Raw genomic sequence first — 13,066 nt, forward strand, 5'->3', positions numbered from 1 at the left:
TCTTTGTAACCTCAGAACTAGTACAGGATTTCGAATAATTATTAAACAGCTGTAAAAAATACATTAAAGCTGGATGACTTATTCTAAATTAAAAACCGAAACAGAAAATAATTTGTTATTCCCATTTCATTTTATAGATCCAGTATTAAATATTTTTTGACATTTAATATGTCGAAGAATATTTAATATTGGAATTTATATTCTTTATATAAAGAAGACAAAGGAGACGTATATTTTATGCATCAGATATGGGTATAAAACCTATTCAGATACTTGTATGAAGATACGACAGATTTGATCATTAGATTTCGGACGCATGAATGTATCCCAACTTTTGATGCAAAAAAAGCAGGTAAATCGAGCTCTGGCTTAACAGCGTGAAGTTCATGTAGAGATAAGCTGATAAATTAAGCAACTTCGGGCTCGTTAAAATCAATAATGCCCGATTAGAATCGACTTTCACAATTCGCATGCCATATGTTTCAGTATCACTATAAAAGTATTTAGCAACAATTAAATAGTTAAGCTCAAAAACATGATGGTGGATCAGATTTCCTATATCTTCTTCGAAAAAAATTGTCTCCAGTGATGTAAGATAAACCTTAACATTCATTTGAAAGTGTTCTAATTAGTCCGTAAATTCTTAGAACTTTTTTTAAAGAGAGAATATGGAGCAGGATTACCAACACAGTCACTTTCCATGATCTCAATTTTTACATGCTCGTTGATTGAGATTCCAATATCTTCCGTTTCTTTCTAACAATTTGATCAACTCTTTGAACAAAATCTCCTGTTGCAACTCTCTTTCTGCCCTAATATTCCACAATCGAGAACGAGACTTAGAATGTGATTATATTAATTTTCTTCCCTGTATTGAAGATCTAGCTAGGATGTGAAAATAATTATTCCAGATTAATAAAAAACTTCAAAGGAACATTACGGGCCATCTCAAATTATTGAAGGCAAGTTTTTCGAAGAGGGGACAGGAAAATAGTCATCAGAATAGTCAATAGAATCAAATCAGTCAGTCAATAGAATAGTCATCGGATCCACCGACATGACAAATACCTAAATCTTCATGGAGATTTTATCGAAAAATAACCATGATTGTTCGTTACTTTTTGTAATAAATCCATTTGGTGCTCTACGTTTGCCTTTTTTATGGTCCACTGGAGTTTGAAAAATAGTCCTTATATTTCAGTGGTACGATTAAAATTGAATTATAGTTTGCTTTTTTCTGTCTTGCAGACCTCCTGCCAAAGAGGACGATATGGGCGGCATCTGCTGCCACTCCAAAGAGGCAGCAGCAAAAAAGGAAGAACCAGCAATACATTTTTCTAATGTACAAGAAGAAGAACAAATAGTACACAGTTGTAAGTTCTTTTTTTTTATTTTGTTTTGAAGTAATCAGCTGATGCGACTGATTTCTTTTTATCTTCAATTTTACTTATTTATTATTGATAAATGTCATAACTATTGAGTTAATGCATTCAAAGATGAGTGCAAATGCACATGACAATTCGTAAAAAGCCATATGGAATTGTTTAATCATTCTCTTATACAAAAATCTGTTGATAAACCGTGTTTCTCAGGAAAAATTGTATACGGTATATGTTTTTAAGTGTGCTTTTTTTTAAATGCTTTATCGAATGAATTCGGAGGAGTTCCAAAGAAGGGTAATCGTTTTGCACTTTAGTAAGAACAACAATTATCGGTTCAGTTATAAGGGAATATAGTTTAATTAAACGTTCATTTAATGTACAATGATAAAGTGACATTATTATCAAACAGTAGATTTTTTGTAGTCAGTTTAAGTTCGGAACAGTCGAAAATATTATTTACTGATGAAATAAATTTAATGTATTTAAATTAATTATCTTTAGTGAACATGATCACTATCCTATTCATTATTATCGATATCTGATGTGTTTCTGTTACTTTCTAAAATGTCTGAATCCTCAAAAGATAAAAATTCAGAATCATTTTTCACATGTGATATCACCATTAATAAAAACATCTCATATTTGAAGAGTAATCACATCTTTATTTTTTAATATTTCTAAAGTCTCATTATTTAATTTACTCCTTTGTCTTTTTTCTGCAGAGATGTTTCTTAATAGATAGTCCTGATTCGATTTTAAGTATCTAATAATTCATCCATTAGAGCTTCGTTAGTTTTTGATCAAACTGGAAACTTTTCTCTTTTCTTATGATGACTATTACATTTCTTCCAGAAGTTTCCCAAATGGAATCATAAATTATTGATTATTTCTTATCCATGTATTAAAATTTCTACACCGTTACGGGTTTTAGAAAACATTCATATAATTTTAAAAAATAACGTTAAAAAATCCTTTTTTTTTTTTTCCTTTTTGCAAAAATACGATTTTTTAAAAAATTTAATTTTCTTAATGATTGAACAAGTTGCCTCATGAAACCGTTTTAATTTCGTTTCTAAGTCTAATTTTTGATAAGTTATACTAATTTTTAAATTTGTATTTGTATATGTTTCAATGTTATTTTGCATCTTCCTCAATTTTTAATTATGGTAGAATTTTCTTACGAAAAACTTCTTAAATTGAACTCTAATGCATATTTTTTGCTCAAATTTGATACAGTAATTTTTTAGTATGTTTTCTGCAGTTACTGAAATAAAGAATAAATAATCTATTCATTTAAAAATAATTTATAGCTGTTTTAGTTCTTCACAAGGTGAAAATTTTATGTTATCAGTAGAACCCCAATATTTAAAGAGTTTATAGAAATATAGATTATTTTTAGTTCAGGAATTATATAAAATGTATCTGCAAAATTTTAAGCAAATGATATGATAAACTTCTACATTAGATCTTTACTTTATGCCTCTTTTTTAGCCAAAAAAAGACAATTTTTTTCAAAACTTTTCCCCGATTTAACATATATTTTGATTTCATAGATGTTCTTACAATCTTTTTTTTTGTGTGTGTGCAAATATTCAAATATATATCTATTTTCAAATGTTTTTTGAAACATTCATCTCAAACGTAGTCAAATACCGTGACATTATCGGTTATTTGGATTCTGATTAAGGAAAATTTGCTAATTGTCATCGACATTCCCCTTGGAATTTGTTTCCATCAATAATATTCAATACTTTTTTGGTATCTTATAAAAATTTGGCAAGTCTTCAAGTTAAAGTAGGTCATGGCTTTAGTTCCGTATAAGTATTTCCTGTACGTAAAGTTGAAGCAAAAACTTAAATTAAAAACATTGTTATACGTACAAGGAAGTTTAAAAATATGCAAACCTTGTGTTTCTAGATTTACGAATGATTTCACAATTTATTTTTTTTGTTGGGAAATTTTTTTAAAGAAAACAATAAATAATAATGGATAATAACAAATTGTTAATGTTTTTAATGCAAAGAATTTATGGTGGAACATAAAGATTCATACAATCCAAATTATATTATTAATAGAACGTCAAACATATCACTGTATTTTGGAAATTCAATCACTTAAAATGTGGCAGATAAAAACGATTGAAAAGAAAATTTTATCCAATCGTTGTTCTTCCCTGTAAATCTCAGCTGTATATCAATAACTGCTGATTTGTATTATTTCGACGATCATCGTAAGGCGCCATTATGACTCTTCTGAAAAGTTTGGAGAAGGGCCGAAAGAGGAAAAGGAAGGGAAAGGGAGTTCGATAGAGAGGTGAGAGTGGCGAGACGAGAGAAAAAAATATCAGATATGATTTATGGGTGTATAAGTAGTATTGCGTTATGTCCCATTAACTAAACATATCAATAAGTAACATTGGAACTAAAATCATCATACTTTGTCTCCAATCGCAACTCACACATTTATAAAAAAATATTATAAGTAAAAGAATCCTCATTACAAACATCATCATTTCAGCAGTTAACTATTCTATCGTCTTTAAAAAAATGCTCTTTGAAAAGACATTTGAATATGAAGCTCCAAGACTTAATCTCTTTCTGTTACTTCTAATGAAAAAGGCAATCAGTCAGAATTTTTAATGATTTATTTTAAAGAAAGATAAAAGAAAGACGAAAATCTCATAACATTCCGCTCTTTTTTTAATGGTACAGTAATTAGAATTGTATTTGTATTTGGCACTTTTCATGACAACCAAACTATGTAGTATAATTAACTTTAGTGAACAAATGGTTCGGTGGGAATATAAATTGTGTTTAATTTCAATAAAATCTTATATGCATAAATTGGTGCTCACGACTTTCTCAAAAAAGTAATTTTAAATTCCAAATTGCAAGAGGCAAAAAGTATGAGAACTATTTTAGTAATCTTACATCTATTTCTATTTATTCTATACATGAACCTTCTCAATGGAATTGCGTCCACGACATAGAAGTGCCCTTAAAAACTTAAATGGTTTCATAATCTAATTAATATTATACATTTGGGGTAATGTAATTTATTTTTCTTCTAATTCTTTGTGTACATTGCGTAGATAATAAATAGAATACTTCGTCTTTAGCTTTCAACAATCAAAGCACATTACGCAATTTAGTATTTGATGAAACAACAAAAATTATTTGAATTTAATATTGTTGAAAGTTAAATAAAAAAGTATTTTACTAAATTATCAAAATCTCCCCCCACACACACACACACAAATGCAAAATAGCTAAAATGGTATTAAACAAGTTCCAAATTTTTTTCCCGAGGTCAGAATTTTTTTCTTGAAAACCCAGTTTAAATCGTTTTTAAAAAATCACGTGACTATCAGATTACGTATGAATCAATATTTAAAAAACGATGGTCCCCCTCCCCCATCTCAAAATCGTTCGAACTCCAAAATTTTATCTCGAGGCCAATTTTTTTTTCTTCATAAATCCGGTATAAACTGGCTTGTAATGATTGCGTGACTATTGTATTGCATAATCCAATGCTTTTTTTTCTGCCATCTCAAAATTGTTCGAAATCCAAAAAACTTCATTTACCTGCTAGAAAAATTGAATTTTTTAAAAATTATATATATATATATATATATATATATATATATACTTATAATAAAGCTCAATGTGTGTGTGTGTTGGAGCTCTACAGGCCAGACCATTCAACCTACAGCTACAAATTTGGCACGTGTATACCTTGGAGGCCGGGAATGTGCACCTGGGGGTTATTTTTTCGAATTTTTAATTAGAATTTTATTTATTTAAAAAATAAGAGAAATTTTGGCGTGTTTCTGCTATAACTTCCGAAAATGTTACCGCACAAAAAAGATTTTTACATGAAGTTAAAGATCAAAAATGTATCTTTTAAATGATACCAATGTTTTAACCTTAAAATTAAATTCCTATTTTTAATGAATTTTTAAATAAATATTTTAACTATATTTTTCCAACAATTTTTTTCGTACAAAATAAAAATAAAATTTAAGCTGCACGAGCACGTTTCGCATTCATGGGAAAAAATTAGCTTTTTTCAAAGTGTTGCCATCACATTGATTAAAGCTCCAACTAAAAATAAATTAAATCTTTTTGGAAATGAAATCTGCAAAAATATAATTTTCGGCACGTGTCTGTAGAAAATAAAACAAATCTGAAATATTATTTTTTTTAAAAATAAATTCAAGAAAAATTATTTTATGATCTTTTACACTCTCTATATTATTAATTCAACAAACCAGTTTTATTTTAAGGCAAGTTTTGTTTAATATGAACAGGATATCCATTCAAATCAGGGCCACACAGCTAATTTGTAAACCTTTAGTAAGACACAGATCTGCTAAAATGGTCTAAATGGAAAATGATTATATTTTATGTAACTTGATTCAATAAATGCTCTAATAAATAACGAATTTTTGATTTTACATAAAGCTTCTGCTGTGGAAATCACGAATAACAAAATGTTCTTGAAACACTAATATTTTAAATAAAAAGAGTTCATTTCCAATCAACTAAATCAATCACTTAAACTGACTGATTTATGAAAATTTGAATATCACTATTCAATAAAAAAAGGATAATTTTAGATTTTTCATCGATCGTTTCAAAGAAAATACGCCAATCAGCGCGCAGGTTTCTCAAGATTAATTGGCCTAAGATTATGAAAATGTTGAGTTTTTCTAAATTTTTAACATTCAAAACTTCATAAATAAGTCTTAGTTGATCGTTGAAAATAGAAACATTCATTCATTTATTTAAAATTTGGCGTGTCCAGAATATTTCTCAGAATCTGATACCTTACTGCATTAAATTTAGACTTCATAATTTTTTAAATATATTTATAGGTCGGAACAAAATATTTTTATTGATTTCATTTCAATCCTTTTGAAAGCAAAACTAAAAACTGAATTTTATGCTGAATATGAGAAATTTTTGTTGAATTATTGTTTGAGATATTACATAAATTATGAAAAATATTTTGTAGTTCACATAAGACTTAAATACCGAGCGATTCTGTTTGCAATACTCATATTCAATAATAATAATAATAATAAAATAACAATAAAAGTAATAAATAAAATAAAAAGCTTGGTTTCATTAAAAAATATCTTTATACTAATTGCATTTTCAGCATTTCCACTTTAAATTAAAGATGAAGTTTTATCGGAAATGACAACACATTAGGAAAATATATATAGTAAATTGAACGAAACGATCTAAACAACAGTATAAGTTTGGTATGACTATCAAAATTTGAAGATTAAAAATGTTTTGATTCAAAATCTATTAAGATACCAGTTACTTAAAATATTTAAATGAAAATTTTAGTGAGCGGTAATACTGGCGAACCGGCTGGTTGCCAAAGGCGTCTAGTATATAATAAAATAAAATAAAAATCCGGCCTGAAGACTTTCTCAAGGGCCCTCAGGCAGGGATTAAAAAAAATTACCTAATTTTTAATTACCTAATACTAATATTTTTGGTTACTTATATATATATATATATATATATATATATATATATATATATATATATAAATAACTTTCGATATTTTTCCTCCCTGTTTCGCGGTTTCGCGTTTACTCTCATTTTCTTCTCGGTGCTACTTCGGCATTCGCACCAAGTTGCAACTTTTTGTTGGCGATAAGTTGCTAAATGTGACAACCTTCTTTATCATTTTCTAATAATGCTAAAAGCAAAAAAATTTTATCTCAAATTGCCAATTTTCTGCTGGTGCATTTTGAGGCTTCAAAAACCCCAAACCAAAACAACATCATGGTCTCACATGATAACAAACAGACAACAACAAAATATTCTTTATTATTTTTGGAAGAATGTTCTGAAGATATTACAAATTAAATTTATTAGTTTACATGTGAGCTATGTATAAAACTGAATTTTTCTTTCTTTCATAATGAAATATTAATTTTGAATCGTCGATTTCTTAAAGATTGTATGTATTTGAGTTGTTGATATTGTTATTATTTTTTATTCTAGGTATTATAGGAATAGCTTTATATCCACTTAATTCACCGAATAGGTTTTTATTAAGTTTTGAAAGAGGAGATAAGCTCATCATCGAAGATGAAAGGTAATAAATATTATACTTTCAATATTTTTTAAAAAAAATACAATGCCGCTTTTATACTGGAACACTAATGAGATCAATTGGATGAACCTGTGACCCCATTGTTAATTTAGATCTCACCAAGATCGCATGCAATAGTAATTTAGTTGGTGAATGATAGTATTTATTATTCATTTGTTGAAAAATGAATGCAAATGATTACTTGAGGATGATTGTTCCATAATATGGGCATTGTGCATTAAATCAATAATATTCAAAGCTTTCTGGAAGAAAAACAAAGATACATGTTAAATGTATCATTTATTTTTCTTTTTTATTCAGTTTCAATATCGCCCAATAGAGGATACATTTTATACCAATATTTATTTAACAGGATAATTATAAGACCAAGGGGCAAACTTAAGAGTAGATGAAACATATTGAATTATTATTATTGTTGTTGTTATAGAGCATGAAGTGCGACTCCTACCGGTCTGAATGACAATGAGTTAAATAAAGAAATAATAATAATGAAAAACGATACATCAGATAATGTCTGATAATGTCTTCAATACAAGTTTAGAGGGATAAAATTTACAAAAACTCAAGGCTTCTTCAGCATGACATTTAGAATGTAGTATCAAAAGTAAACATTTTGAATGCTTAAACTAAGTGCGCAAAGAATAATGCACCTAGTGCTATATATGCTTCACATGTTACTATTTATACAACTCTACTATTGTTAATTTATATTACATTAAATATGTATTATACATTTTATCCTTTACACTCTTTTCTTTGACTTAATTCACTCACGAAGAACTCCCTGTAAGGTCATTCTTTTGCGTTTGGTACCTAAGTACCAAAATGATGATTCTGCATGATTTGATTTGTTTCTGTATGCAGAACTTACCGGTAATAATTTTCCCCATGATTTCCAAATCACTATCTTTATGAAGTCTCAGAAAATTTATTATCATTAGATTTTATTCAAAATTAGTCTCGATGGACTGTTAGATAGATTAAACATTTTTTTTTCTTTTTTTAGTGATCCAGACTGGTACATGGCACGCCATATGAATGAGGAAAGGCGGGGCTTTGCACCGAAATCATATTTGACTCTAGACCGATATGCAGGGGAGGAAAAGTAAGTGCAAAATGTTAGAGCTCCTTCAGAAGAAAAACTGTCATTTTCTGATATATCTTTCTCTTAAATTAATCAGAAAAAAATTATTATATAGAATATTAAAAATAGGTATTAGACAAGATAAAGATGCATATAATAAAAATATTAACTAATCTGATTGGAAAAGATAATATAAGATAAAAAAGATTTGCTAACTTAAAAAATAATTGTTATCTTTTAAATTTATAATTAATGTCGATGTTTTAAATAATATTTTATTTTTTATTTTTAGAATAATGATATTGGTAATGGATGTACTAAACATTAATCTGATATTGGTCATAAAAAATTCCGACTTTTTAAAATGAAAACTAAATATCTTCATGCATCTTTCAAGTATCTGCAATAAAACAGCGTATATGTGAAAAATACGTAATCGAAATTATTGTAAACTACTTTTATTATTTAAAAAGTTAATGCAACTATTATGAATTTATTTTAAATAATATAAAGTTTTTAAGATAGATAAGTTTATTACTAAATAGGATTGAAAATTCTAATTAAATTTTAATCTTTTTCCATAAATGTGGGAAAATCATATTTTAATTGCTCATCTTGCCTATAAATTAAGCATTTCTTATTTTATACGATTTATTATTTACTGGTATATATTTCATTAAAAAACATAATCATCATCAGGTGTTTTTAAGTAAAAATGTAACAGATAATTCTTTTAAGCTAAATTAGTGGGAGCTTTACCGCATCTAACCCGTCTTTTTTACCAGAAAAACATCTTGCCAAGGAAACTGAAAAAAAAATCGCATTGGAATTCTACTAATATATTTAATTTTTATATATATTATGTAATTTCGATACTTGAGAACTACAAAAAGATTACACAAGAAAAAAATTCTTCATAACATTATAAACTGAATCGAATCGTCATGCCTTCACGCTTTAAATCAGAAAATATATATATATGCTACTAGTGTATATAGTATAGTAGTGTGTAGTATACAGAGTGTTTCTGAATTCCTACAAACTTGGAGATGAGGTAGAAAACAACACTAGAATCGAAATCAGATAGAAAAGCAGGTCCCAAATTAATAGGAGGTCCTATAAATGATTTCTCAAGATCATCCCGCACGGTTTCTCATTGTAGCCGCCCTGAGTGAAGTGATCTTGAATCATTCATCGAGTTAGACGATACTCACTTTTTGAAAATGTTCGCCTGTGCATTCAGTGTAGATATCAAATGTGCATAAATCCCGATGGGTGGAATTTAAAATACCTACTATCATACTTCTAACTATTGTACTCTTTTTTTTTTTAATAAAGCGCTCACTCCATGCATTGTATCCTTGCTTTGTCTTTATGTCTTTTTATCATTTGCGAGCGGCATTTGGTACCCTGCTTTCTTATGTGAGTCTGATTCCTATTGGTGTTTTCTACTTCCCTTTAAGTTTGTACGAGGTGTTCAGAAGCACCCTTAATACCTTATATAGTGGTGTCTTAGACAAAAAATAAATTTAAATATATATTATCTAAAACTTATCAAATTTGTTTCTATTAATTATATTTATGTTTACTTTATTCAATAATGCAATATTATTGATAATTCTGTGGTTTTGAATAATACCTTATTCATTACTTCACTGAAATAATTATTTAAAATTACATAGAAATTTTATTTTAAATTTCTTGTGCTACATAATTGAAATGGAATATGAAATTCTGCATAATTAGGCAATATCAGAATTAATTATAAATTCATTTCACAAAAACTTCTATCTTTATTCTTAGAGCATCATCGAAGCTCCAAAAATCCCCTCAATTATCGATTTTCATTTGAGCGTTTATGCGTACATTTAAATAAAACTATTTTAAACGATATTTAAAACACATATTTATGAGTGCTAAAGAGTAATTTGTTTTAACTATTTTTTGTTTTTTAATCTTTACGTTATAACTTATCACAATAAATATTATAGATTGAAATCAATTTCTTATAAATTCTTTGACTTTTGTTTTTGTGCTTTTATGAGTGTACTAGCTGCCTTTGACGAATAACTGGTTCGTTGAGATTAATGGGCTCTAAAATTTTCATTTTAAAGCTTTATGGAACTTGGTTTATTAAATAACTTCAAAAAAATATTAATTTAAGATTCAAATTTTAACAGTCATATAACTTATATTTTATAAAATCCTTACGCCCTTCTGCGCATTGTGCTATGTATTTCTCTAATTTTCTGTCAGTTCCTGTGAAATTTGAACTTTAAATTAAAGCAGAAGTGATTAAACTTCAAATATAACAAAAATAACATTTATAATTATAACTTCAAATATAACATTTTTGTTGAAACCAAATATGTTTTCTTAAAAATAAGAGCACAGGAAACAGAATTGTTCAGCACTGAAATCTTATATGTACTGGAAAATATTTTTCAAAAAATTTATGCAATATCTCAAAGATATATTCCATTAAAATTTCTCTCATTTATTATAAAATTTAGTTTTTAGTTTTACTTTCAAAAGAATTTAAATGATTTAAATAATGATGTTTTATTTGGTTTCAATCAATAAATGTATATATTTAAAAATACACTTTTATTATTGTGTTGAAAAGTAATATGTTTAAATTATTTTCTATTTTTTTAATCTTTATTTCATGATTTATCATCATAAATATTATGGATTGAAATAAATATCTTATCAATTCTTTGCGTTTAAATGTATATAAATAAATAAAAGTTATATCTTACGAAGCACTTTTATTACTACACTAGAAAGCAATTTTTTAAAATTATTTTCAATTATCTAGTTTTTTATTTATATCTAATCTTTTCTGAGTTTATTATAATAAATATTATGGAAGAAAATCAATTTTTTCTGAAATTCAATATCTGGATACAAAATCAGTACAGAATCAAAAATTTATTACCTCATAGTTGAGTTTTAAACCTTGTTCAAAATATATTATCATCGAAAAAGCTTATGCGAATAAAATTTGAAAACTCGGACATATCAAGAAATGAGTTTAAAATTCTGCCTTTACAAACATGAAATAAGAGAAGATAAATAAAAGTAATTAAAACTATTTATTAGATAATTTTCATTTTTCAGTTGGTTTTTCGGTGACACCAATCGAGCTGATGCGGAGCGCTTACTCCTGCAACCAGAAAATGAACCCGGGGCTTTCTTGGTGAGACATAGCCACGCACAAGGTAAACCATTCATCAATCTACATTAAATATGCATACATTTCGAAAGCATTTCATCCTCATTTAACCACGCTTTCAATAACTAGTCGAAAATTCAAAAAATGTAGAACGGTTAAGAATAGCGTTCTGAAATTTAAACGATTCTTTATTTCAATTTGAATACATTCTGGTACGTATCCTTTACATATTAAGTTATCAAAATACCTCAAAAAGTAAGTATAGACACTCCCCAAAGTTTCAGGTTCTTTAAACAGTTGTCTATTTGATCTTCTTTACCTTGTTCTACGTTCATTTGAAATTTACGTTAGAACTGAAATCAATATTTCAGACATTTAAGTGTATGTATTCAAGGATAAAGAGAAGATCTCAAGCTTATCTTATAGTAGCAATTTTTTTTTTAATTTTTTTTTTACAAAATTCATTCTTTTATGCAATTTATTTTAGAGATTTTTTTAATATTTACAACTTTTGGATTTAAACTTTTTTTCTCAGATTAATATCTTTTTATTTAGCCTCAAAAAAAAAAAAAAAACTTCTCCTCCCTTTCTCTCCTTTATTACGGTAATATATCCATGTGCAAACTTGGAGGCTTGATTTGGATAGCTAACTCAGCAAATTAAACCAGTAAAATCGCTGTTATATATTTTTTATATTTTGATATTTTTATAATAATCTGACTATAATGTAGATAGAAGATGTAATGAAAACCATCACTGGATTAGAACATTATCTGTTGCATGAAAAAACTAACGGTTAAAGACAGGCGAAAAAAGTAAAAGCAATCAATAATGTCTGAAAAACGCCACAAACTTAATATTAATTAATTTCTGAAATATTCTGTGTGCCTAAGTGCTCGTACAACGATGACATTTTGTCTGTGGTTATGATGAATTGTAATAAATTATAGGTCATGGAAAAAAGAACTTGATTATATCTAAAAGAGTCTTTCAAATCAGATGCAATTTGCAGATTCGCTCTTCAGTTATCAGTACATATTTCATGATTATTCACCATTTGTCACATACAAAGTGCAATCATATATCATAATGGACTTGTGGAGTATTTCTGAAAATAATTATAGTTTCCGTCCGATTTAGATCAAAGTAAACTATGTCCCTCCTTATTTAGAGTACAAAAAATAAATTTCAAAATAACATGCTATTTTAAAATATACAGAGTGCCTCAGCACCAGGGATACAAATTTCTTGGAAGAGTAGGATATACCTAGACGTCTCGGA

At 27.4% G+C, this 13,066-nt stretch overlaps 1 protein-coding gene across 2 annotated transcripts in view; it reads left to right on the forward strand.

Moving 5' to 3' along the window:
- The window catches only part of LOC129963785 (tyrosine-protein kinase SRK3-like), a 54,017-nt gene that overhangs the window by 24,904 nt on the left and 16,047 nt on the right, over positions 1-13,066 (forward strand). For both annotated transcript variants that reach the window (XM_056078340.1, XM_056078341.1), the window contains exons 2-5: positions 1,249-1,373; positions 7,412-7,505; positions 8,530-8,628; positions 11,731-11,831. In XM_056078340.1, coding sequence (XP_055934315.1) covers positions 1,249-1,373; positions 7,412-7,505; positions 8,530-8,628; positions 11,731-11,831 — 419 coding nt within the window. The remainder of the gene's footprint in view (positions 1-1,248; positions 1,374-7,411; positions 7,506-8,529; positions 8,629-11,730; positions 11,832-13,066) is intronic.

This window comes from Argiope bruennichi, chromosome 3 (genome assembly GCF_947563725.1).
Source record: "Argiope bruennichi chromosome 3, qqArgBrue1.1, whole genome shotgun sequence".
Taxonomy (NCBI): Eukaryota; Metazoa; Arthropoda; class Arachnida; order Araneae; family Araneidae; genus Argiope; species Argiope bruennichi.